The 23,660-nt window shown below is 46.1% G+C and overlaps 3 protein-coding genes across 9 annotated transcripts in view; 1 reads left to right on the forward strand and 2 right to left on the reverse strand.

Moving 5' to 3' along the window:
- Positions 1-572: 572 nt before the first annotated feature.
- Positions 573-6,596, reverse strand: CCT4 (chaperonin containing TCP1 subunit 4). Its single transcript, XM_021540303.4, has 14 exons — positions 6,410-6,596; positions 5,893-5,945; positions 5,563-5,652; positions 4,857-4,965; positions 4,190-4,332; positions 3,779-3,900; positions 3,558-3,690; positions 3,079-3,218; positions 2,785-2,881; positions 2,363-2,473; positions 1,992-2,122; positions 1,663-1,897; positions 1,032-1,145; positions 573-752 (listed from the first exon to the last, which is right to left on the reverse strand). The coding sequence occupies exons 1-14, from the start codon at positions 6,525-6,527 to the stop codon at positions 735-737; spliced, it is 1,614 nt and encodes a 537-aa protein (XP_021395978.1). The 5' UTR covers positions 6,528-6,596; the 3' UTR covers positions 573-734.
- Positions 6,597-12,073: 5,477 nt separating this feature from the next.
- LRRN4 (leucine rich repeat neuronal 4) lies at positions 12,074-22,539 on the reverse strand. 3 transcript variants are annotated; one of them, XM_085576994.1, is made up of 6 exons: positions 22,500-22,539; positions 20,349-21,065; positions 18,986-19,190; positions 17,771-17,908; positions 15,511-16,691; positions 12,074-12,318 (listed from the first exon to the last, which is right to left on the reverse strand). In XM_085576994.1, the coding sequence occupies exons 2-6, from the start codon at positions 21,025-21,027 to the stop codon at positions 12,074-12,076; spliced, it is 2,448 nt and encodes an 815-aa protein (XP_085433120.1). In that variant the 5' UTR covers positions 21,028-21,065; positions 22,500-22,539. The 3 variants fall into 3 exon arrangements, with proteins under 3 accessions (XP_085433120.1, XP_085433121.1, XP_021395850.1); XM_085576995.1 differs by lacking the exon at positions 12,074-12,318 and having other exon boundaries at positions 14,043-16,691; positions 20,349-21,058; XM_021540175.4 differs by lacking the exon at positions 12,074-12,318 and having other exon boundaries at positions 14,043-16,691.
- The window catches only part of BMP2 (bone morphogenetic protein 2), a 223,189-nt gene continuing 211,829 nt past the window's right edge, over positions 12,301-23,660 (forward strand). For 2 of the 5 annotated variants that reach the window (XM_085577008.1, XM_085577013.1), the window contains exon 1: positions 12,302-12,441. The gene's annotated coding sequence lies outside the window, so the exon portion shown is untranslated. Of the gene's footprint in view, positions 12,442-23,660 lie in introns of all 5 variants that reach the window. The other 3 variants (XM_085577011.1, XM_085577014.1, XM_085577012.1) reach the window with 2 other exon arrangements.

The raw sequence follows: 23,660 nt of genomic DNA on the forward strand, positions 1-23,660 counted from the left end.
CAAACCAACCAATCATGAACAGAAATGTGAAAAGAAATGGAAGAAACACTCTCCTTTAAACATGAAAAGGAATCAGGTTGTTTCAATGTAGCAATAATGGAGATGAAAGGGTTAATTCAAAATGTCACGCTAAGAATTAGGAGTTGGAAAGCTAATTTGCATTGTTATAGAGCAGTGTACTTTTGACTTCTCAGCCAGCTTTGGGAAAAGCAATTATTCTGGGGCCAGGGGGAGGAAACCATGGGAAGAACACTTTTTGTAGGGCTCTGGATCATGTGATGGCATCAGGATGCACACCTCAGGAAAGCAAGGAATGGGAGGTACTCCCACTGCAAAGATCCTCCTCCCCTCTAGCCTGGCATCGCTGAGGGCAGTACCACTACTCCCTTAGGGAAAGCTTTGGGAGAAGCAGCTATAAACTAGGTAAGTGTTGTTAGAGTGCACTTCAAGGGTGTTTTTAGAATGTATCACAAGAAGTGACTGGTTGCCTTAAACATTTCAGCCCTAAAGAGGAGCAGAGAAAAGCTAACGTAACTGAACATAAACTCCAAGAGAAATTAAACAGCAAAGAGTCAGGTAGACTACTGTGTGTTTATTAATATAACAGCATTTTCTTTTTGAAAACCAACTTAAGTTAAACCCGATCAAAGTACATCAGTCTTGGTGGAGTTTAAGACAATTCACACAGGTGCTAGGGCAAGAGCTTGAGGCCATGGTCCCCACCTCTGCTCAGCTTATCCTCGAGTGTTCACCTGCAGGGAGGACACAGAGTCAGGCAGAAGAAATCACAGGATATATCACAATTCCTTCTTTGTTTAAAGATCCTGGGCTTTTAGTAACTCTAATTTCTTGCTTTATGGTGCAGTACTTATAATTCATTTGAAGTTATTAAAAAGCTGAAGGGTCTTAAGCAGCACACAAACTGAGAACACTCACACAGTAACTGCATTTTGAAGCACAGCAAATGAATGACAACATGCTGATGCTTGTGAAGGAGGGAAAACCCAAACCACAATATCAACACCACTCACCACATCATCAATCTTGAGAATGCTGCGCACGGTTTCTGTGGCGAGGGTCAGTGCACTCAAAGACACCAGCAGAGGCTGCACAACCAGCTCCTCCAGGATGTTGGAAATGCCACCCTAGGCGAACAAGGAGCTTTCACTTTGTGCAAGACACACTACAGTCGCATATAGCACTTTTTCTTTGACCAGAATCCTGAGGGCAGTCAACTCCTGGACTATCACAAGGCTTTCAACTGCAGCAAGGGCATTACAGCACACATCTTCCCTCCCCAAGCACTTGCCATATCCAGTCAAAATTAGCCAACAAAAAAGGTCAACACTGCCAACTGAGAAAAAGCTGTGGTGCTACTCTCAACTCATGACCACCTTTCATTGTAGATCCTACCTACAGATCATTCTAAATGGATCTTTTGTTGTAGCTGAATCGCTTTTGTGGAGACATGAAATGTTTCCTGTCGTGTGCATAAAGCAGATAATATCTGCTATTATCAATGCTCAGGGTGAGCTCGTGAGAGAACAAGCTGTAATTTCCTTGTAATTTTAGGGAGGCTACCAGCTTGCCCCCTCCTTAGTCCAACCCTAAGGAGGTTAAGCATTTCCCCTGTAACACCCAGGTATTACAACCCCTCATTACCTTCCTGACATTAATGCCAGCTGTTTTCTCTCCTTGGGCATGTCTGTTTCTGAGCTCTGTCACCGTGGAGATGGGATTGAGCCCTGCATTCTCAGCCAGGGTGGAGGGAATGACCTCAAGTGCATCCCCATAGGCACGGACACAGTAGGAGTCCATCCCCTTCAGCGTCCGGGCGTACTCATTCAGCCGCAGCGCCAGCTCGATCTCTGGGGCTCCACCGCCAGCAATCAAAGCCCTGAGGGCACAGAAGTGACATCAAACCTCACTTCACACAAGTGCACACACAATCATGCTTTAAGTGTTACTAACTGACCCAACTGAGACATTACCTTTTCTTCACTAAGCACCTTATGACGCACAGGGCATCGTGAATGGAGCGCTCAGCTTCCTCCAGCACGAGTTTGTTGGATCCACGGACCACGATGCTCACAGTTTTCCCAGGGTTTGTGCAGCCTGTAATCTAAAATACAAAACCAGATACTGACATTGGGGAACAAATAGAAGTTTGGGACAAAAAGACACTGCCACTGGCATTTTCAAATTCTGTAACAGCACTGATGTCTGGCCAACCAAAACCACTGTGCCGGTGGCTACTCAGAGATTAGAAACAGGTACTTAAATGTAATAAATTCCACAGCTACCAGTTATTAAAACATCAGGCAGATGTTAAGTAGGTATTAACACTTTGTTCCTTGCTCACCTTTATCAGTTTCCCAGAACCGTTCAAACTGACTTCCTCTGCCAGCTCAGCAGAGCCCAGCATGTCAGGGGTGAACTGGTCAATGTGAGCCACAGGCTTAGTTCCAATAGTCTGGAAAAATAATGGGGAAAAAAAATTAATCCAGAGACTGACTGCAGAGTCAGCAAGTACACAGCATGTTGTTCTTCTGCATATGACAGTAAAATGCAGAAGGGACTGTAGCTTTTACATGTATCCTGAATCCTTCAATGGAAGTGTGAATGCTCAAAAGAGCAGAAATGTTTTTTAGGGCAATGTCTGCTCTTGCATTATAGTCAAAACATGAAACTTGTGAAAATATCACAATAAACTGGCCCTGGCTAGGCAGTTAGTTTGGGGGTAGATTTTAAAACACTGCTGCTCATTTATATGACCCACCTTACCTTACATATAAACTCAATGTCCTCTCTTTCAATGTCTTTAACCACCATGATCTTAACTTTGTTCAGAAAATGGAGGGCCAGGTCACTGAGAGCATCCCTGAAAATGAGAGGCAAGGAGTCAGTGCTCAAATTCTTCAGAGTACAAAGTAAGGATGCCATCAAACTCCAAATACAGACAGTGCTGGGTGCTGGTACAGCCATTTTTATTCTGCTAAGTGTGATTTGTGTTTGGCTTCAGTTTTCCAAACAATTCCTACTGTGCCGCAGAGGGCCAGTGCCTGGGTGTTAACGTACCTCAGGATGGACTTCTGAATGAGCAGCACATTGCACCCAGCCTTCTTGATCTGCTTCACCAGGTTCAGGATGTAGGCTCTCTCCTCACGCAGCACTCTGTCCATTTGAGCATAATCAGAAACAACAATTTGGTTGTCCATCTATTTCAATTAAAAAAAGAAAAAAGCAAGTGTCAAAGCATGCCACATTCTTTAATGAAAGATGCTGTAGTTCTAAACAAGCATAACAGCAAAATACTATTAGAAACAGTTCAGGTAACACTGAATTTAAGTTCAAGCAATTTTTAACATAATTGAAACGTAATTCATAATTTAAACAATGTTTTTTATACCATGCTGGATTTTTAGGATCCAGCAGCCCTTCACTCTAGCTGTGGTATGGAGTTGACACCACAGCATCTTAAAGAAGCATTTGTTATTCCGTTTGCTTGTCCCAAGTCTTAGAGGATGAGGATTTGCTATAGCCGCATTCTGACTTACATCTGTCTTTGGAGCAGACAAGCAGAACTGAATGAGACCAATTTTTGCTTTTTCCACTCTGGTTACGCCGGTATTTGCCACCTTCTGAGTCAGGACAAGTCCCTCAACCAGTTCACAATCATCAATTGTGCCCCTGGAAACAAACACAACCCAGGACTGTAGCACTCTGGAAAGCTGTGTTCACAGAGACAAAATGTGTCTAATTACGAATTGTTTCTTACCCCAGCTTCTTAACAATTTTAATATCTCTGAGGTCCACACTATTGGCTGTAGTTGGGTCAATCACCTTCATCACTGCATCCACACTCATTGGAGAAAGTAAACTGGAATACTGACACACAACCTAAGGGATTCAACAGTAAATAAACCATGCTGAGAGACTTCACCCTGATGAACAGCAGTTCCACAATATTGTTGCTGTGTTTCAATATTTGATGCCAGAATTTTGAAGCAAAGATGTCTTAAGAAGGCATCTTCTTCATGGCTGCTCCATGGCAAGGACAGAGTGGTGATTCTGGCGTGGGATAAAACCCACACCCAGGGATGTACAGAAAATGGAACTGCTCTTTTTTAGACTTGAAAAGCTACAAGGCCTGCCTGGGCTGGAACTACCAGTCCAAGTGCAGCTGTACCTTGGAGTTGAGGGAAGTGGTTGCACTGTTCAGCAAGGTCTCCCTGTCACTGAGCTCCACGGGCTGGGCCATGTTGGTCAGCACCTCGATACCTTTATCCAAAGCCTTCTGGAATGACTCCGAAATGATGGTGGGGTGAATTCCTGTGCACAGCATTAAAAATGCCTGTTAGACACTTCACCCTTTCAAAAACATGTCTTTTTGTTTCTTCTTCACCATCTCCTTCCATTTTAAAACTTGAGATGCTCAGGTCAGAACAAATTGAAGGCATTTCAGCAGAATGTTCTTCATTGGTATATGACCTCACTCATTATTTTCTGCTATTTAAACTGTAACATTCCAAGCAATTTATCCTCACAGATAAATCCAGCACATTTCCCTGTGATCCCTGACATCCCAGAAACACTTTTTCCAAATTCTCTTGGCATTCCTAAAGCTGCTGCTGTTCAGCTGATGCCTGTGAGGAGGCTGACACTGATAAAATTTCAGATTTTCAAAAACTGCTTTCCCACAGTCCTGTATGAAACTCCCCAATTTCCCTGGAGTGTGGGATGCACCCTTTATACTTCCAACTGATTACAGCTACTTTAAGCTTTATCCCACATGTGCAAGAGGACAAAATGACTTCAGTACCTACAGTCTCTGCATGTTAAATGATTATATTTACCTTTCTGAAGGAGTCTGGAACAGGCATCCAAGAGAGCTCCAGCAATGACCACAACAGAGGTTGTGCCATCACCAGCTTCAATATCTTGTGCTTTTGACAGCTCTACTAACTAAAGGAGAAATTATGGCAAAAAAATTAATATACAGATTGCTGTTTACCCGTACCCAGACACTTCTTTGAACAAAATACAGCTAGGGTACTGTAAGTTACTTCCAGAAGCAGAGCTTTTATTCCCAAATTTAAAACTGAACACACCTATCTTACAGGTTTGCCTTTTCCTTCTCTGGTGGAAAATCACAGGAAGCTCAATTCCATCTCCAACCACAACCAAATCCATGACCACTGAACATCTCAAAGGACAGCTACTGTATCCTCAGACCATCTGGTCACACCTCCTTCACTTATTCCCTTCTGTCCTAATGGTTTGGGACATGAGTTTTTCCTTCTCAAATGACACATGAAGGTTTGGACTACATTTTCTTAATATTCTTTCTTAAAATTTCATTTTTTTTATGTTTTAAAACATGTCCAGAGGAATTGTGCATAAGGGGCACTGGGTAATAAATAAGTAAGAGTTTGTAACTCTTGAGCACACACCACAATCAAAATAAATGCTCCTGGAGCACAAGACACAAAATCTCCTGCTCTGTTACTATCCTGGGTGATGCTCCTCTGATCTACACAGAATGGAAAAGAAACCACTCACCATTTTTGCTGCAGGGTGCAGAACCTGCATTTGTTTCAGGATGGTGGCACCATCGTTAGTGATTGTCACATCTCCCTTAGCATCCTGAATCTGACAATAAAGGGCAGGAACACAGTTGTGATTAGCAGCTGCAAGTCTCTCATTTAAGGCTCAAAATATTTTTTAACATCATTTTCCAAAGGAAGATGTCTATTCAGTTCCCACTTTCCCTTAAATACCTGGAACATGGCAAAAAATTGAGGCAAAATGTGGCATCCTCTATAAGGCACATTGAATTTACAGTATTTCCAGTAAGCTTAATGTTTTGAGAATTTAAAACACAAAGTTTACCATTTTATCCATTCCCTTTGGTCCAAGGCTCGTTCTAATTGCATCGGCAACAGCTAAGAAGAGAAAAAAACGTTTCCAATAGGATTTAAAGAACTAAAACCACTACATTTAAACGTCTTTTCTGAAAAGAAAATGCCTACCCCTTTTAAGTTCCCAGGCAGACTAAAGGATCCCAAAGAGCGAAGTGATGCAAAACGCTGCAGTCTCAAGCCTGATTTCCACAGTTCTTTTTTTTTAAACCATTATTACCTGCCGCTTGACTGCAGCCATTTTAAGTCTGGGCAATCACAAAGGAATAGAACCCAGCGCGGCCGGGACTCGTGTCAGCGACCAACGCCGCACCCCCATCCCGGGCAGCTCCCAACCATCGCACCCATGGAATTCCCGCTCGCACCCCTGGGGCACGGCCCGGCGGTGCCCGGCACCGGGGATCCACCGCCCCCGCCCCAATCGCGGCCCACGAGGGCCCGGCCCGGCTCCCCCCGGCCCCGGGGCGCTCCCCCCTCGGCCGCCGCACCTTTGCCGGCGGCGATGTTGCTGAAGCGGATCTGGGCGGGCTTGTCGCGGTCCTGGTAGGCGCCCTTGGCCCTGCTGCCGGCCCCGGCGGGGGCCCTGCCGGCCGCGCTCTCGGGCATGGCCGGGCCGAGCGGACACAGCGGGACGGGCCCGGGATGCTTCCAGAACGGGGCCTTCCGCCTCGCCTCCCGCGGGGCTGCCCGACGCGCGCCTGCGCGCTGCTCCAGCGGCCAGCGGAACGCCCCCTTCCACCTCCTTGCCGGCGAACGGCGAGGACGCCTATAGAGGAGCGGCGCGCTCTCTCGGGGGCTTAGGGGAGGTTTTCCCGCCGGGCAGGGCCGGGCTCGTCTCGCGCTGCGCTCCTGGCCGCTAGGGGGCGCCAGGGCGCGGCCGGGGGTTCCGCCCTGAGGGAGCCGGGGCTGAGGGAGGGACGGGGCTCAGAGCCTGGGGAGAGCCGGGGCGGAGGGAGGGACGGGGCTCAGAGCCCGGGGAGAGCCGGGGCGGAGGGAGGGACGGGGCTCAGAGCCCGGGGAGAGCCGGGGCTGAGGGAGGGACGGGGCTCAGAGCCTGGGGAGAGCCGGGGCGGAGGGAGGGACGGGGCTCAGAGCCGGGGCGGAGGGAGGGACGGGGCTCAGAGCCCGGGGAGAGCCGGGGATGAGGGAGGGACGGGGCTCAGAGCCCGGGGAGAGCCGGGGCGGAGGGAGGGGCGGGGCTCAGAGCCGGGGCGGAGGGAGGGACGGGGCTCAGAGCCCGGGGAGAGCCGGGGCGGAGGGAGGGACGGGGCTCAGAGCCCGGGGAGAGCCGGGGATGAGGGAGGGACGGGGCTCAGAGCCCGGGGAGAGCCGGGGCGGAGGGAGGGACGGGGCTCAGAGCCCGGGGGGAGCCGGGGCGGAGGGAGGGACGGGGCTCAGAGCCCGGGGAGAGCCGGGGCGGAGGGAGGGACGGGGCTCAGAGCCCGGGGAGAGCCGGGGCGGAGGGAGGGACGGGGCTCAGAGCCCGGGGAGAGCCGCGGCAGCCGGAGCCTTTCCCTTGTATAAATCTCGGTGTGGCACTTTGCAGCTTGTCCCTCCTAAGCTCAGGCCCTGCTGTGCCATCCCACATGTCCTGGGTAGGTTTTGAAGATCTGTTGTTTAGAGAACCCGTTGCCAAAAAAGGGGTTTAAGCCGCGGCTTTGTCACAGGTGAGTTTAGACAGGATTGCCTTACAGGAAAAGAACAGATACCAGGTATATTCTTTGTAACAGCCTGAACTTCCCATGTGTCTTGAGAGGCTCACCTTGTATCACCATTGTAGAACAGTAGGCTTTATCTTCACTAAAAATAAAGTTAGAATTGAAAAATAGCTTATACCTATTAGGATGAACTTAACCACTGTACTGCTATAAGAAGCTCCTGGGATTTTTTCTTTTTTATTTTATATTTCTGAATAGCTATTTAAGTTATTTTCTTCCCCCTTAAGAGAATACAAATATAGTGTAGTTTAGATGCAAAGCACATACTTGAACCCACAAAGTGAATTCATTTTGTATTGTGTTCACAGTAAAACACAGCAGCTGAAAAAAGCTGTGACTGAAAGGAAAATGCCCACATAATATCTAAACCCTATACTTTTTATGGCATATCTTTGGCTGGGTGTGAAATCCCAGGGTTAAAAGTGCTCCTGTGTAAAGAAAATGATCCAAGAAATGTACCCCTGCACCAGCAATGTGTAAGAAACAGGTGGAGAATAGGAGCTCCTGAGGTTGTTTTCAATTTTCAAGGACCTGCAGCCATATCAGGAGCTCATTGCAAGTGAAACACATCTTATAGTGAGCCGTTTTCCAGTGCTGGCGAGACATCAAAATCCAGCATTTGGGCAGTTATCGAAATGAAGAACTAGGGAAAACATGACTCTTATCATCTTTCAACCATTTTTAGCAATTGCTTTTGATTTTATTTCTTTGCTGGATTTATACACCCTTGAAATAGATAACTGAGAAGAGGATTTGGAAGTGGATGATCTTTGCTTTTTTATATTCAATTTTTAGCAGGCAGAGAGGAAACCAGTTTTTGTATAAAGGTAGAGAAATGCACACCTAGGTCATATACAGGGAAAAGGTGTACCTAGTAAAAGTTGGATACATCTGCATTCATATCACCTCTAAAATTATCCAAACACATCCTAAGTGACCAAAATCACTGTGAACTCTGACCCTGCTCTTCAATTACACCGAGCAAGGATGGCAGCAGTACCAAATCCTGGATACTGGGCACTAATGCAATGCTGCAGCTGGCTACAGCTCAGAAAAGAGCCAAGCTTTTAAAGGAGCTGTTGAGGAAGGTCTGAGTTGTGGTTGGTCACCTTGTTACCTTAGGTTAGGGATCATTTAGAGTTTGTTGTGGTATCCCAGGAAGTTTCTGGTTTCTCCTGGGTGTGTATAGTCAGTGGCATGGCTACATCTGAGAATACTGTGTAAATTTGGGTGGTGGCAGATGTCATTTCTCTGCTGCTGAGCTGGGCTTTGGGCTTGGTTTTGCCTCAGCATGCCACAAAGGACCTGAGAAGAAAACACAGAGGGATTGTGCACTGTTACCAGCAGTTACCATGTGCTGCTCAGTGGTGCCCTAGGGCTGAGAGCAAGGATTTTCCAGGATTTTGAAGGAAATCTTGAAGGTTAGAGCTGGTGCTGTCCCAGCCACCTAGTTACACAAGGCTCTGTGCTTGGCAAAAGCAGCTCCTCCAGTGCCAAGAATCATTTGGAGTCAGTTTGTTCCATTGCTGGGTGGAGCCTGGATTTTGAGTTGGCGTGTAGCAAGCTGCTGAGCTAAGTTTAGAGCTGCTGTGGTCAGTGGGTTTCTTACTAACAATTTTGGTCTGGCAGGGTTCCTTCCCTGGGGCTGGATTGGATGAAAGGGTTCATCAGCCCTCAGGGATATACTGGATTTAAGAGCAGTTGTCTGGTTGATTTAAGGGGGTTTTGTTATATACTTTTGTTATCCCTGTCATCCTTATCTGCCTCATTCTGTGTCCAGTATGAGCTCCCTGGCCATGGTTTTGTTCCATCCGAAGCCCTTGCAGATGTGAAGGTGACACTAGATGGGGACTGACCCAGAGCAGGCTCTGTGGTTTAGGATTTGTCATGTCAGGGTGAAGGCTGAGCTTTCAGCCAGGCCACCAAAGGACCAAAGGTGTCATTATGTCACATTTAAAGCCAGCATTTCCTGAAGCCTTTTGGTTTTGTTTTCAGAGCTGAGTTTAGGCTTGGAGTTGCCTGCACTTTATATTGTTCTCCTTATGCTCTTGTCATAATTTCTGGCTATTCTGGCCTTTTCCAGCATCTCCAAGAAGCAATGAGACAATAACAAATCCCATAATCAACACCCCCACACAAGATCCTGGGGTTGCAACAGAGTATTTTATCTTAGTTTCTTGGAAAAAAAAAAGAGGTTTGTGTTCTTAGTACTCTGTTCTTCAAATAGAACATGGACCTAACTGTGACCTATAGAAACTCTGCATTTTCTGGCTTCGTGTGAATGGGCAGCTTCAAGAAGAAGAGAGATTTTTAGTTAGAGCTGCACTGAGGACAGAGCTCAGTCCTCTGGAGACGTTTGTTGCTGACACAATGTTCCTGAAATGGAGGTTAATCTTCCAGGAGGTCTTTTTTGCTTCTCCCTGGAGATAACTCACTGAGAATCCTCGAGGCAGCAGTGATAACAGCAGAAGGAATGACTGCTACAAACAGAGTGACATAATTTCATCCCATGGCCTTAGATAAGTTATTAAGTACCATTCCTAATCATACTCTGTTAACAGTGAGTAGCTTCTAAACATTTAATAAATGTAATACTCAAGTCTTCCCAGCATTAAGTTTTTTGCACAAGTAAATTTTAGTTTTTCAGAGAAGAAGAAAGTCTCTACCTAGAGAATATTTTTTCTTCTTCTATCTGGAGTTTCATGCCAGAAGTTTTGGTTTGCAGTACTTGAGGCTGAGCCCTGCAGGAGCTGCCAGTCCTGCCTGCATGGGATGGCTGCATGGCTACTTCTACTTCCCGGAGAAGACAATGAATGAGGGATTCTGGATTTTATCTTTTTTTCTTGGGATTCTTTTACTTGATTTCTTCTGGTTTTGTTTCCTTCCTGCTCTGGACTATGTATAGTAAAGAGGTTTTGTCTCTTTCATCCTACTCCCTCCATTTCTTGTTAATGTTTTTGTGGGGTTTTTTCTCCCTTATGTTCCTTTAAAAAAGCTAATTTGACATCTGTAGATGAAAAGGCTGCTCACACAATCTTTTCAGCAAGGGATCTAGGAAAAATGAGGACACACACTGTGGGAGTGTGTCAGGAAATGCATGCAGTGCTATTCAAGTATTACCTTATTATGTGTTCTTGTAGGTAATGTCACCCAGCAAAGAAGGGTCAGGGTTCTGCAGCAGCACAATACAGCCCTGTGGCTTGGGAGGGAAGAAAACCACTCTGTTGATAGTGATTTTGTTCTTCTAAGACATCAGTGTAAACATTGTTTATTTTTCCTCTAAGTGCAATGAATGCAACCTGATCTCTGCTTCTAAATCTATAATAGTTAAAAAAAACCCCAAAAATCTTGCTGCACTTGTAGACTGATTTTCCAGTTTTTCCAGGCAGTAATTCCCTCCTTGTTCTTACCAAAAAAATACATTTTTCCTTATCAGTGGCAAGTTGGCAGAGAAGTTCCTGGTCATAAGGCTACAAAAGGAATGAGGCAGGGACACACAAGCAGCTGAATAAGTCTGTAGGACTGTTGCTGCTGTTAATTCTCAGCACTTCTTTTCCTTCACACAGGAGTAGGTGAGGACACACAGGAGCACACGGGTAGTGTAAGACAGTGACCCTTGGTCTGCAGGGTACAGGTTGAAGCTCTTAGGTGAAGGAATAAGTATTTCTTTGTGGGAATACCTGGGGAGATGATTCCCCCCTCTCCCTCTAGATGCCAGCAGAGCACTAGCCTTGTTGTGAGGCGTTGCCTCCTGGATGTATTTCAGAACAGTGTTAATTTGTAATGCTGCTTGATTACTTTTTAGAGAGGTTGGGATTAACGGATTGTCCTGTTCAGAACAAGCTCTGCATCCTTTGGAGAGCTGATGAAAAGAAAAAGCACCGGAGTTTAAACATGTTCTTTTATGGATCTGTTTCCGCAAATACGAAACATGTTCTCACCTGTGATATATCTTTGTATTTCACAGGTAAAGAACAAATTAGAGGCTTCTTGGCAAGCAACATCCTGAGCCCTCAGAGGCATCCTTGTTTGTAACTCCACACAAACGTGCTGTTCCAGAGATCCCTGGGGAGGAGTATGGCTGTTCAAGGGCAGTGCTTGCTGAGGGAGCATTGTGGTTGAACTTGTGCATCCTGCCAGGAAGAGGCTGATGGAGCCTGGGATGTGATGTGAGCTCTCTGCCTTGGGCTGCGTGACCTCCCAGCTGGGCCATTTAATGCCTGTCACTCCTCTGACCTGAGACAACTCTGAAAAGTGGGATTCCTTCTGGTGCTGAGATGGATCAGGCTGAAGCACCTTGTTGTGCTGCTCTGGGCTTTCCCACGTGCCTGCTTACAGGGCTCTCAGGGACTGCTTCTCTAATGGCATTTGTTGCACCAAAAGCAAGGTGGGTGTCCCTCTCTGCTCCCTCATAGCCAGCAAGAGTTCTGACCCTTAAAGAGCCTTTTTTTCCTGCATGGAGGGCATCAGCTCCATTTCCCAGAGTGTTTCTTCTGGGAGAGACTGAGACTCAGCGACTGATTTGCAAGTGCTGTTAGAGATGGAGCATTGTGCACTTCTGCCTTGACAACCAGGAGATGCACCCACAGGCACTGTTGGCTGTTGTGGACTCTGCTTGGACTTGGTTTTTGGGAAGACAAACACAAGTGAGTGGAGAAGGGTCTTGATAAGACTTCTTGCTGAGAAAGAAAAAACACAGAAAAAGCTACACAAGCTGTTAAAAAACTGTATTTCAATGCTCCCTGCACTTCCCCCGAGCAATCTTCCTCCCAGAGAAACAGAACAAGTGGAACTGTGCAACAGTAAGTGAAGTTTTAGTAATATTTTTTTATATGTTGGCTTTTGATAGCTATTGAAAATTGTTTCAGAGATGTTTGGGTAATCCAGTCACACTGCAAAAGCTGGAGGTAGAAACAAGATTTGCTGTTGGGTACAATCAGGAAAAGGGGGAGGAAGAAGCAGGCAGAGCAAAGCTGGGCAGCTCCCTGACATGGCTTTACCGGGAAAGTTTCTGTGCAGCCCATGGGTGGCTTTGCTCCTCTCACTGCCTCATTCCCGAGCAACTCTCTGAGAGCTCCCTCCACTGGAATAAGTTTAGTTAGTCATTACTAAAATGAATCCTGGTGAAAATACAAAGTGGGAGTAGCAAAAAATAAAACAAAGCAAAACAAAACAACCCACCAAAAAAAAAACCCAAAAAAACCAAACAGAAAAAAACCGCCCAAAAATCTGCATTTGAAACACTGATACTTCTCACAGGTGGTGATAAATACAAATCCCATGTTTTTAACCCTGCTGCTACATCTCATGCATTCCATACATTCCACTCATGGAAGGATTGAGTGTTACTGGGCAAGAGAGAGGCACTGCCCCTGGCTGGGGCATCTGTGCTTCAGGATGATTCATCAGCCCAGATGGAATTGAGCTGCTTAAGCTGGAACAAGTAGGGACTGTGGGAGCAGGACTTGTATATTTGTGTGGCTCCCAGAAAGGGCACCCTAAAAGAATGGGAGGATTTCCTTGGTTGTGAAATTCAGGAGAGGCTGGAGTTAGAGGTAGTTGGAGAAATAAATTGTTTAGAACTTCCTAATTCAGTGATTATGAGCTGCAGTGTGGTAAAGGGTAGTGAGATATGTCCTCCCAATATCTCAGTTTAAATGATGTCCCCTTGCTTTGGACTAGCTCATATTTAAGTTGCAGCAATCTTTTTTTCCTGCCCTTCTCTGGAGCTAATCTTCAAGACAATATAAATTGCTATTCACAGATCTTGTATTTTGCTTTGTTTCTGGTAAAACAAATCACCCCAGTCAAGGTGTCCTAGAACTATGCTGTACAAGCACAAGGGAATGTATGATCTCTGCCCCAGTTTGAGATAATGAGTCTTTGGCTCACTTGCTCACTTCAAATGACAATCGTATGTACCCGCTCACTAAATCCTTGAGAAAATGCAGGAGAAGCCAGGCCAGAAATAAGTATAAAAACCTAGGTCCAAACAGAGAAAATTCTGAACTACCAGAATGTGAAAATAGGAGATTTTCAAAGTGAAAGGTGACCCATCCTGCCTTCTTAATTTGCATTTCACTTCTATTATAAGTTTGAGTCATGGGAATCAGGTAAACTTGGGACAGACATGGCAGATCTGCATCGGTCCAGTGATGGTGTCATTCCCAGTGCAGTGCTGGGGAGAGGACAAATTCCCAGGAAAGGACTGCAAGCCTATAATGGTGCCAAGAAGCAATCCTTCTTCTGCCAATTACAAAATGAAAGCTCTTGGGACATCAGAGTACACAAATCTACCAATATAAAAACATTTCTTTACTACATGTTGAAAGTTAATTCCAAAACAACAAAAGGAGTTAATTTCTCAGGCTAAACACTGTAGATGGTAAAGACAACACCAAGATCCATGTCTTTAATAAAAAATCAGAACATAGCTCTGTGGCTTTTATTTCAGTAATACTGAAAACATTAAAAACCCCAAAAGAATGCAACAGAGACTCTTTTACACACTTCAGCACCTTCCCCTCAGAGTTCAGGGGGTTTTATGCATCGTGTCTGTACAGCAGGAACAGGCAGCTCCTGGAACTTGCCTATGGGGAAATATCAGATTGGGACACCTCTTTGGATTCCAATGGCAAGCTCAAAGTTGGGATTGTCAGCATTTCTTACTATTATTGTACAGAAATTGGCACCCAAGAGTTCATTTGAAAGGTGTCTGCAGAACTGTCTGCTGCTAGTGCAGAGGATTTAGGTTTTTCAAGCCTCAGCTGCACAGTAAATTGCTTCATTACTTGACTTTTTGCCTCTGTATGAGGTAAATCGTCATCTGCTAAATCTGTAGATGGGATGGATGATTGGGATGGAACATCCTCTCTGCTTAAAATCCACTGGGAAGCAAATGTTAAAATTTGGAGAGGATGCTCCCCTCCCCCCTTCTGTGGGTCACTGCTGTACTGCAAACCTCCCACTGCCTGTGAGCTTGTTTTGGGGAAGAATTCAGGAGACTCAGCTGTGGACAACCTTATAAAAAGTCATAACAAAACAATTGCCCCTAACCTAAAGATCCTGCACAATCAGTTTCTACAATTAAATTTCATGTTTCTTTTTCCTGAACTGAAGTTAGGTTGATCATCTGCATCCACTACATTTACTTAGATGAGTTAGATCTGCACAACATCTTGTCACTGAGCCCACTCACTCTTTTCAGCTGTACTCTTTATGGATAATACCTTTAAAAAAACTGAACCCCCAGCTTTGCTGTGTGAATAAAAGCAGAGTACGTCTTGCTAAGCCTAATGCACCTTGGATTACAGCTCTCATCTGACTGTGTTCATGAGGGATACTGGAGGCAGACAGCTGGCCAAGCAGCTTCTCACTGTGTGAAATTTATGCTACTCTATTTGTAGGTGATTGCAAAAACAACTTTTCAAAGTTAGTGTCAAGGCTTGCTGCTGCTTAGCATAAGAAGAGGACTCCAAAGACTTTTTTTCTGGTTGACTGCCTTCATTATTAGTTTTTCTTTTTTTGGTGGTTTTCTCTCCCTTAGAAATGTCAGGGTTATGGTTTTGCTGAAGGACACTGTCAGAATCTCACAAAAACACACCAAGGTGATGGAGATAGTGAATTTTGAATGTGTAGAACAATCACCCAGAGCTAATTAGAGGTTTGCAGTTTTAAGGGATAATCAAATGCTGGGTTCTTGTAGGAGACTAAGTGTGTGCCATAATGCTCACTCTGAGGCTTTTTACATGCCTTACACAGACATACAGACAAAATAATTGTGGTAATGAGAAAGAGTCCACTTGCTGCAGACAGACCAGCAAAAACATACTTGTAGCTGGGTTTTGTTTTAAAGCTGGTGCACGAATTACCTGGAATTTCCTGGCCTGTTGTCTGGCTTGACCCTGCTTTGTTGGAGGCTGTCACACAGATATGGTAAGTGGTGAATGGTAGCAGGTTGTACAGAGTGTACTGCCTGGCCGTGGGGTAGATGTTGTCCATGACAAACTTCCTGTCCTCATTGTCTTGGGCATGAAGCATCAGCTCATAGCTGTGAACAACTGAATATGGGGCACACCAGCGTATCTGTGCAGAGCTGTCAGTGATTTCAATCACCTCTCTGAGCCTGGGTGGGTCTGGAATCTCATCTTCCCTCGATGTGCCAGGACATGAACACTGGGATATGTTCTGGAGTTCCCTGCATGGCTTCTGCAGGTGCCTGCAAGGATTGTAGTCACAGGCAACCTGGGCTGTTTGCACTGGGGTTTCCTCCTTTGGTTGTTCATCATAGTCGTAGTCATCGGTATAATGTGGTGATGGCTCTGAGTGGGCACTGCTCGTTGTAGAGTTCAGCTGTGGGAGGCTCGTTTGGGGGGCACCTTCCTTGGCATGGGTGGTAAAGGAGTGAGTGTGGTGGTTGGTGGTGAGGGGGACTCCTGTTCCTCCAGCGGAATAATCACTGTTGCTCTGGTTCAATGGCCCTTCCAGGGGGAATGTTGTGTCGGTTGTTCTGAGCCCTCTCTGTAGCTGTTCTGTTCCACTTGTTCCGGCTGGACTTGTGGAGCTGTGCTCTGGGGACTGAGCAAAAAGTTCTGCGAAAAAAACTGGGAAGGAGGTTACAGATGCCAAGGAAGGGGTATTGCTTGTGGATTCTGAAACTGCCTCCACCTTGTGGGAGGAACTGTTGGCCTTTGTTAGGATGGGCTCTGTTGGATTGGATGTTGTCATGCTCACCACATCCCTCTGGATTAGGGAGCTGGTATAGGTGTCTTTGGTTAGCATTGGGTTGGATTCTGCAGTGCTCACCACATCCCTCTGGATTAGGGAGCTGGTGTGAGTCAAATCTGTGGTCAATAGAGCTGAGTCTGTTGTTACTACAGCAGAGGCATCATCACTGGTGAAGTTGAAAGCATCACGATCAGGAAGGGCTGTGTTTGAATTGGACTGTGTAACATTGCTCTCTGACTGGCATTTATTGTAGAGCTCCAGCAGTGAAAAGGATGTCGAAGGTCTGCCCAAATCTTCTTGGGATGTGCAAAAAGTCTCCCAAGCCCTGCAGAGGGAAACCAGAATAGTTTAGATCCAGAAGAACATTACAGGTTTCTGTAGGCTGCTTGGATTGGAATTGGTGACCTGCTGTCAGAGCAATCTTTATGTTGGTGAGAGTGTGAAATCTAGACCAAAACTAGATTGTCTTAACAGTCCAGGCAGCTTTCCACAGCACTGACTGTGGAATGTAGCTGGAACTGGCTTTTTGGTTTTGTAAGGTGCAGGGATATCTTATGCCCGAGGAGAAGTGTCCTTTGGTACAACAATGGCTGTGAACTTAAGCAAAGGGCATCGAGATTCAACTTGTCTTAAAGGGTCAGACTTCAATGCAGCAGTAACAAGGGAACACATGCAGAGAGCTGTAACAGGATTCCCGGAATTCTTAATCCATCTGGCTTAGGCAGCTGGAGGTGGGGCGGGACTTTTAAATGACTAACATCGAATTCTTTATTTACTCAGAGACTGAAGTTTTGGTAAAGAATGCAATTGCTAAGCCCAGTCCCGATGTAAAACTCTATTTTCAACAAGCTACTTCCCTGCTTTCAGAGAGATTTGATGACAAATCTTTTTGGTGGCCTTTGAAAAGGAAGAGAGACCATTTATATGCAAATATTTATTTTAACTGGTGTAATTAGTCTGTAAAACTGTAGGGGAGCATGAAAACAATAGGTGAGAAATGGTGCTATTTGCAAGGAGTTTTGTTGACTGCTGGTGGTGATGTAAGCTTTGCAAGTAGCAGGGTGAGGAGAAAATAATTTGTTAAAGATCATTCTAAGTTTTCCAGTTTCTGCTGGCACTTCAAGACAGTTCATTTTCTATCTTCAAGTAATATGGAAAAATGTGAAATATGGTCTAAAACAGAAAGAAAATATTCTCACCTTAAAGCAGAATCCACAGTTAATAACACTTTATGCTTTGTCCCTGAAAAGGACATTATTTTGCACTTCTACTTCTTGTGGAAGGGAAAAACACACAAGGAATTTGAATAACTTAGTGAATGGTGGTGAATGTATGGTCCCCAAACAACCTGCACAGTGAAGTTGTTTCTGAAGAGTATTACTTGATCTCCTTGAGCTCACTTACTTTTGCAGAACAACTGTCTTGGGCTTGGACAGCAGCCAGGAGAGCTGGCAGTTGCACAGCAGAGGATTCCCATACAAGTTGATGGTGATGCCATCCGATGAATTGGTGTTCCAAGGATTAAAGGAACTCAGGTTACAGCTACAAGAAGACAAATGCAATAATTAAAAAAAGATGAGCTACCTTCCAATGACTGGAGCTCGCATATTATCCCTTACCCTTAGTGTTGTGTAAGGCACAAAGCAATATTCCCAGTCCCCCTGGCAGTAACCAGTTATTAAACCCACCACCCTGCATGCTCAGAAGATGCTCTCTTTTTTCTAGGACTTTAATTCCTTTAAGTTTAGGCATGATTTTTAGCACTTTGAACTGGTATTCCTGCAAGTGTTGAAAAGTGCTGTGTAAATTCAGTAGGACAAACAAGGGGGGATGGAATCCATAGGATATTTGCTTTGTATGGGTTTATTTTCCTGAAACTGGTTTCTAGTTACAGCCAGTGATCTAGTGCTTGTTTTCTGATATGATTATATCTGGGTCGCTATTATAAAAATGTTTCAAAGTGCTCTCCAGATTTTTTCCTTTATGCTGACTGCTCTGTGTGCACTTCACGTGCTCTGATTTTGATAAATCACTTTTGGACTTTTGTCCCTCTTAGTATTTCAGGTATGTGATGTACCAAGAGGTGCTACCCTTAGAATGAGGACTAAAATACTGCTTTTACTAATGATGAACAAGGAGCTATATTAAACTCTCACACTAAAAGTGGGAGGGACAGGATTTTTGTCTGCTTCTGAGATGCAGGTTTTGGAGACCTGTCAGCACTCATCCTTGCAGAGCAGGGAACCCTCAGTGACCTGCTTCTCCTCTGATGGGATATTGCCCTTGGAAGCCTGGTCTTTATCACAAGCAGGATTCAGTGGATCTGTGCTGATCTAAACAGGCTGGGTGAATTCATCCATTGGACAGGGAGATAAGGCAGAGGAGTGGGAACACAATGGATACAACCTCAAGCAACAATTACTTGTGCTATGAGTCCCATGCTGCCTCTTTGGGCTGTACCAGCTTTATCAGGCCAGATCACAGATTTTGCATGGCAAAGACAGCAAGTCCACACCTCCTTCCTAAATCTGACAAACTGTTCAAGTCAGCTCCCAGGCACCACAGCGCTGTGAGGCAAAGGCAGTATTATGAGAGGAAGGACAAAAAAACCCAACTCACTTCTCAAATGAGAGATGGCTCAGATGAGGAGCACTGTCAAACATCTCTGTCTGCACGGAACCCAGAGAACGCGAGTCCTGACAGTGCAGCTCTTGGAGACCAGGCAGAGACTTGAAGATGTCACTGCTGAGGCTTCTTAACCGTGGCATGTTTGTCAGGTGAAGTGATCTGAGGTTGGTCAAATCTCTGGCCCACTCTGGTTGAACTGAAACAGAAAAATATTTACACGTATTGCCTGAACAGAGCATTCCTGTGGATTTCTGTCTAGAAAAAGGGTTTGAATTAATAGATATAAAGTATCTGTCACCTTCTGCAGCTATTCTCTTTGGGAAAGGAATAGGAAAAAGTCCGTACACCAGTGTGTAAACACCCATGCAGATGCATTTTTGCTATAGTCCCTGCAGGTCAGACTGTCATAGGGCAGAGAAAAAGAGGGGAAAGTAAGACAACAAAGCAAATAAGAGATGTGGAATAGATTTCTTATTGGGTGAAATTAAAGAACAAGGATTTCTCTGTTCAGGAAAATGGTCTACAAGGTCCTGACTGGTGCAAGAAAGGCAAATCACTTATTTTTCCTAGCACAGGGAAAAGAGCTGAGAGGCATGAAACTGAAAGTATAGGTCTTGTACGAAAGGGCCTTTCTATTCCATGACTCAATAGGGTAACTCACTACCACAAGAGGGATTAGGCAAATTCATGGAGGAAATTTGGTGGTGTAGCTGTTTAATGTGAGTTGAAGTGAAGCCTCTAGCTTGAGGAGGCCTTGGCCCTGCCCCAGGCTGAGAGCAGCTGGGCAAGGCATCTAACATCTGTGTGTCTCAACACCTCAGGCATAAACTGAGGCTGGCAGGGCAAAAGGGAAAAAACCTCCTGTGGATTGCTTGGGGCAAGGATTGTCTCCCCCCTCAGTGGAAGTATTCGGCTGGCTGTGGAAGGCACAAAAAGTCTCTCTCTGTGCTACTTCAATGCAGCTCTAAAAGCTGACTGTAACTGTGGGGACAAAGAAAGATTTCAACAGCCTGTCAGGAAAGAGAAACTAACTTCCTTCTGTGCTTCCCAAAACTAATCCCAGGGCTGACAAGGAGATGACTGTCAGTAGCAGACAGTGGGATTAGGATGGAGGTGGCTGACTACACTGGGACAAATCGTCCTGTCTCATGGTGTTTGGTCTCTGCCCTTCGTCTGGGACGCTGCTTTGTGTGAGAGTGCCTTGCATGCCTGGACCAGCTCTTTGCAGCTTTCAGTGTGGGGTGCTCCCCCTGCACTCCAGCCTCAGCCAGGATGGGAGCCATCATCCCGGCAAGGCTTTTGCTACCCAGTCTGACCAAGCCCTGTGTTTATAGCAGGAAATCGAGACACTTACTTTTCTCAAAAAAGGTCCCGCTCAGATCAAGTACATTGATGGAGTTTCCAGAACTGTTCATGGCTTCGTTGAGATCTGTGCTGATGGCAAAAGCAGAGTCCCTTATTCCTCTGCTGTCATCCTGCCCGAGCAGTGTTGCAGAGAGGTTCAAGACCTGCAGCTGAGGGTAGCAGGAAAAAGCCAGTGGCTGGATTTCAATCAGGGGATTTCCAGCCAAGGACAACCACCTCAGGTTAGGCAGGGCAGAACCATGGCAGGATGGCACAGATGACAGCTTATTAAAGCTCAAGTCCAGCTTGCGGAGACTGCTGAGGGTTTCAGATCCCCACCTCACTGACCAGAGGTGGTTGTGCCTCAGTGAGAGGACACGCAGCTGTGGAAGGTTTGATATCTCTGTGCCATTCATCTCTTCCAAGAGGTTATTGCTGAGATCCAAGGTCTCCAGGGCCTCTGGAAGGCAGATGGGGAATTCTGTCAGGTTGCTGTTGGTCAGCTGCAGGGTGATCCAGGTCCTGTTCTTCTGATCCTCACAGGACATGCTGGTGAGATTAACATTCTCCCAAGTGTCATCTTGAGCCAGCTGGAAAAAGGTGGTGACATCCCTGGATGCTGCTCTGCTCACGGGGCCATGTGCCGTGGTCCCCAGCAGCAGAGGGAGGATGAGCAAGGGTGACAACATCCTTCTCCCAGGTGCTTGCAGCTTGCAAGATCTGTTTCCTTTTTATTTTCAGGGAGGGGAAAACAAAGCATCAACATTTAAATTAAAATCTCTCCAGTCATCTAAAAACTTTTTAAAAGAAAAACAGTTTATTAGCACTTTTTTATTATATCCAGACAGTAATAAGTGATAATTAATAGCTCTTCTGTAATTAAGCCTAAGTAAACATTAATCCTTGGGGATAGAAGTATCATGCAGTCTTAGTCTAAGTGTGCCTACAATCATTCATGCAGGAAGCATGAACCAGTTTGTATCCCACACCAGGACCCTCACTGCCAGCAGGTTGTCCTGCTGTCCAGTTTGGCCAGCCCAGTGGGAAGAATTTCCAGTGGGGTGATGCCTAAACAACCGTGTTCAGTGTGCCTTAGCAAGGGACTGTTTCCTGTGAGGTGGTGTAAAGCAAATGAATGATCCAAGGACAGAGAAGAGTTGCTAAACTTGAAAGCCCAGGACCCCAGACTGGGCTGGGTTGTGTTGGAGTGGGCAGGTAAAAGTGCCTTTCCTGTTTTAGGAAGGACTTTCCTTTCCTTAGCAGAAGCTGGAACAGCAAAACCAGGGACTTGTGTGGGCTCTACCAGGGCAGTTCTGCCCCATTCTGAGGACAGTCCTAGAGGAACCCCACAGTGGGCTTGGGGCTCCTGAGCAGCTGGCAGAGCCCACAGCCTGTCTGCTGGGCCCTGCGGTAGATGAGAGCCACAGACAAGGCTGCACAGCCCTGCTGCTGGGAAAGGATGCACTGAAAATGCAGCTCCTGAGCCACATTTCAGTGGAAGTGGTCAGAAGCTGAGTACGCTCCTGGATCAGGGCCCCAAAGGCCTGAGTGCCAAGAAACGTGTTATTTAATGTTACGGCTCCCTCTGTGCTCCCTCCTCCCATCCCTGCTTTGGTCTTTGTAAAAAAAAAAAAAGTCCTTAGTTACTTGTGCGAGGTCCCCACAGGTAATGTGTGTCAGAGGAAAGAATTAACCCCAGTCCTAAACTCGTGCTTTTCTTGTTGAGCTGTCTTTTGCACTTCCTGGCAACAAAATGATTCTTCGTCCAGAAGTATACAGAGTAGGGTGGTAACCAAAGCCCCACGTATTATGAAATATCTCAGACTTATTCCAAAGTTTAATTGCTCCTTGTTGTTCCCTGAATGATGCCAAGTCTTGCCCAGACCGTTATCCTTTGCTGCCATCCCAGGTTTGAAGTAGGGACCAGCAAAATAGTATACACGGACCACCAACATAATGTGCTGTGTTTGCCTATGTCCTTTTTGTCAGACGGAACCATGCAAGCTCCAAGCAGCCTCAGGGCTTCCCGGTCACCGGAGCCGCTGGATCTCCTGCTCCGCAGCATATTGGCAGGGAGAGGATGGGAGGAATTGGGCTGCTGTATTTCAATCTTAGATTTAATCTTAATCCTTGCCCTTAAACCGCATCCGCTTGCACGTACCTGTCCAAAAGTCCGGGTGCCTCGTGCCTCCGCTCGGAGTGGCTCCGACTACTCGGCCTTGCTTTTATACGCTTGGAGTGACTCAGCCGGCAGCGTGAACTGCCTCCCTTCTCTTCCCAGCTTTCCCTGCTCCCAGCTCTGCCCACAAGCTCAGGCGAGGTTTGTTCCAGGCTCGCTCCTCCGCATCCAGCTTTGAGAGGGGGCGGCTCCGGGCAGCTTTCCCCGCTCCCTTGGCCCTAGCAGGAGGTGGGTGGAAGGGAGGGCTCTTATTTCCCAACACTCAGGCAGGGCTGCTCCTGTCTTTGTCTAAGCAGAGGGGGGTAAAAGGAAAAGATCAGTGTCAATAGTCCCAACTCTCACGTCTTCTACCGACCCGACGGGGGGGAGGGAGAGGAATTGTTGTGGTCCTTTGTTGGCAGGTCAGGATGATGTAAAGCTGAGGCTCTGCCTGCTGACATGAGCTTTGGTCTCTCTTTAGGCGCCAATAAGGGGCTTCAAGTGTTTAAATTTCTAAGACTCTTGCTCTTGGGGAGTAAATCCTGCAAAAGTTTACGCAGGACAAATTACTTTTCTAAGGAGACCCTTAGGATATGTTAGAAGTGAAACTTTCACCTGCTTCTCCCGCAGAGAAGGAATTCTCTCTGCCGATGGAGAGGGCATAGGGCATCTCACTCCCCGTGCGACGGCCTTTGGGAGGCCTCTCCTAGTCCCGCTGTGCGTGGGTTGTGTTCTCCGTTCTGCATCTGTGTACCACATGGTTTGGGAGAATTCTCTTCCTGCTACTTCTCTCATCCTTTGCTGGATAAGTAAAACTGACAACATAAACCACGTCCCGCTGAGGGACCTGCCCTGAGCTGGGTTTTTCAGCATTCCCACAATTCAAACAATAATTAGATCGAGAGCAGAGAATAAAGTCAGGGAAATGATCCCAGAAAGGGATGTGTTGATGGAGATTGTTCCAAAGTAAAAGCAAAAGGGTGGTTTGTTCTGTTGCTACTGTAGGACAACTAATTGTTAACATTTCCGAGGAGAAGAGTAGTCGTTTTTCCTTTATCGGGGCAACAAAACAGATCCCTGACATGAAGGTAGCACCGACCTATACATTTCCCTTCGGTGCTAAAGTGCAGATAAAGGTCTTGCTTGCCCAAAAACGTTGAGTCT

The sequence above is a fragment of the Lonchura striata genome, chromosome 3 (genome assembly GCF_050655825.1).
Source record: "Lonchura striata isolate lonStrDom1 chromosome 3, ASM5065582v1, whole genome shotgun sequence".
Classification (NCBI taxonomy): domain Eukaryota; kingdom Metazoa; phylum Chordata; class Aves; order Passeriformes; family Estrildidae; genus Lonchura; species Lonchura striata.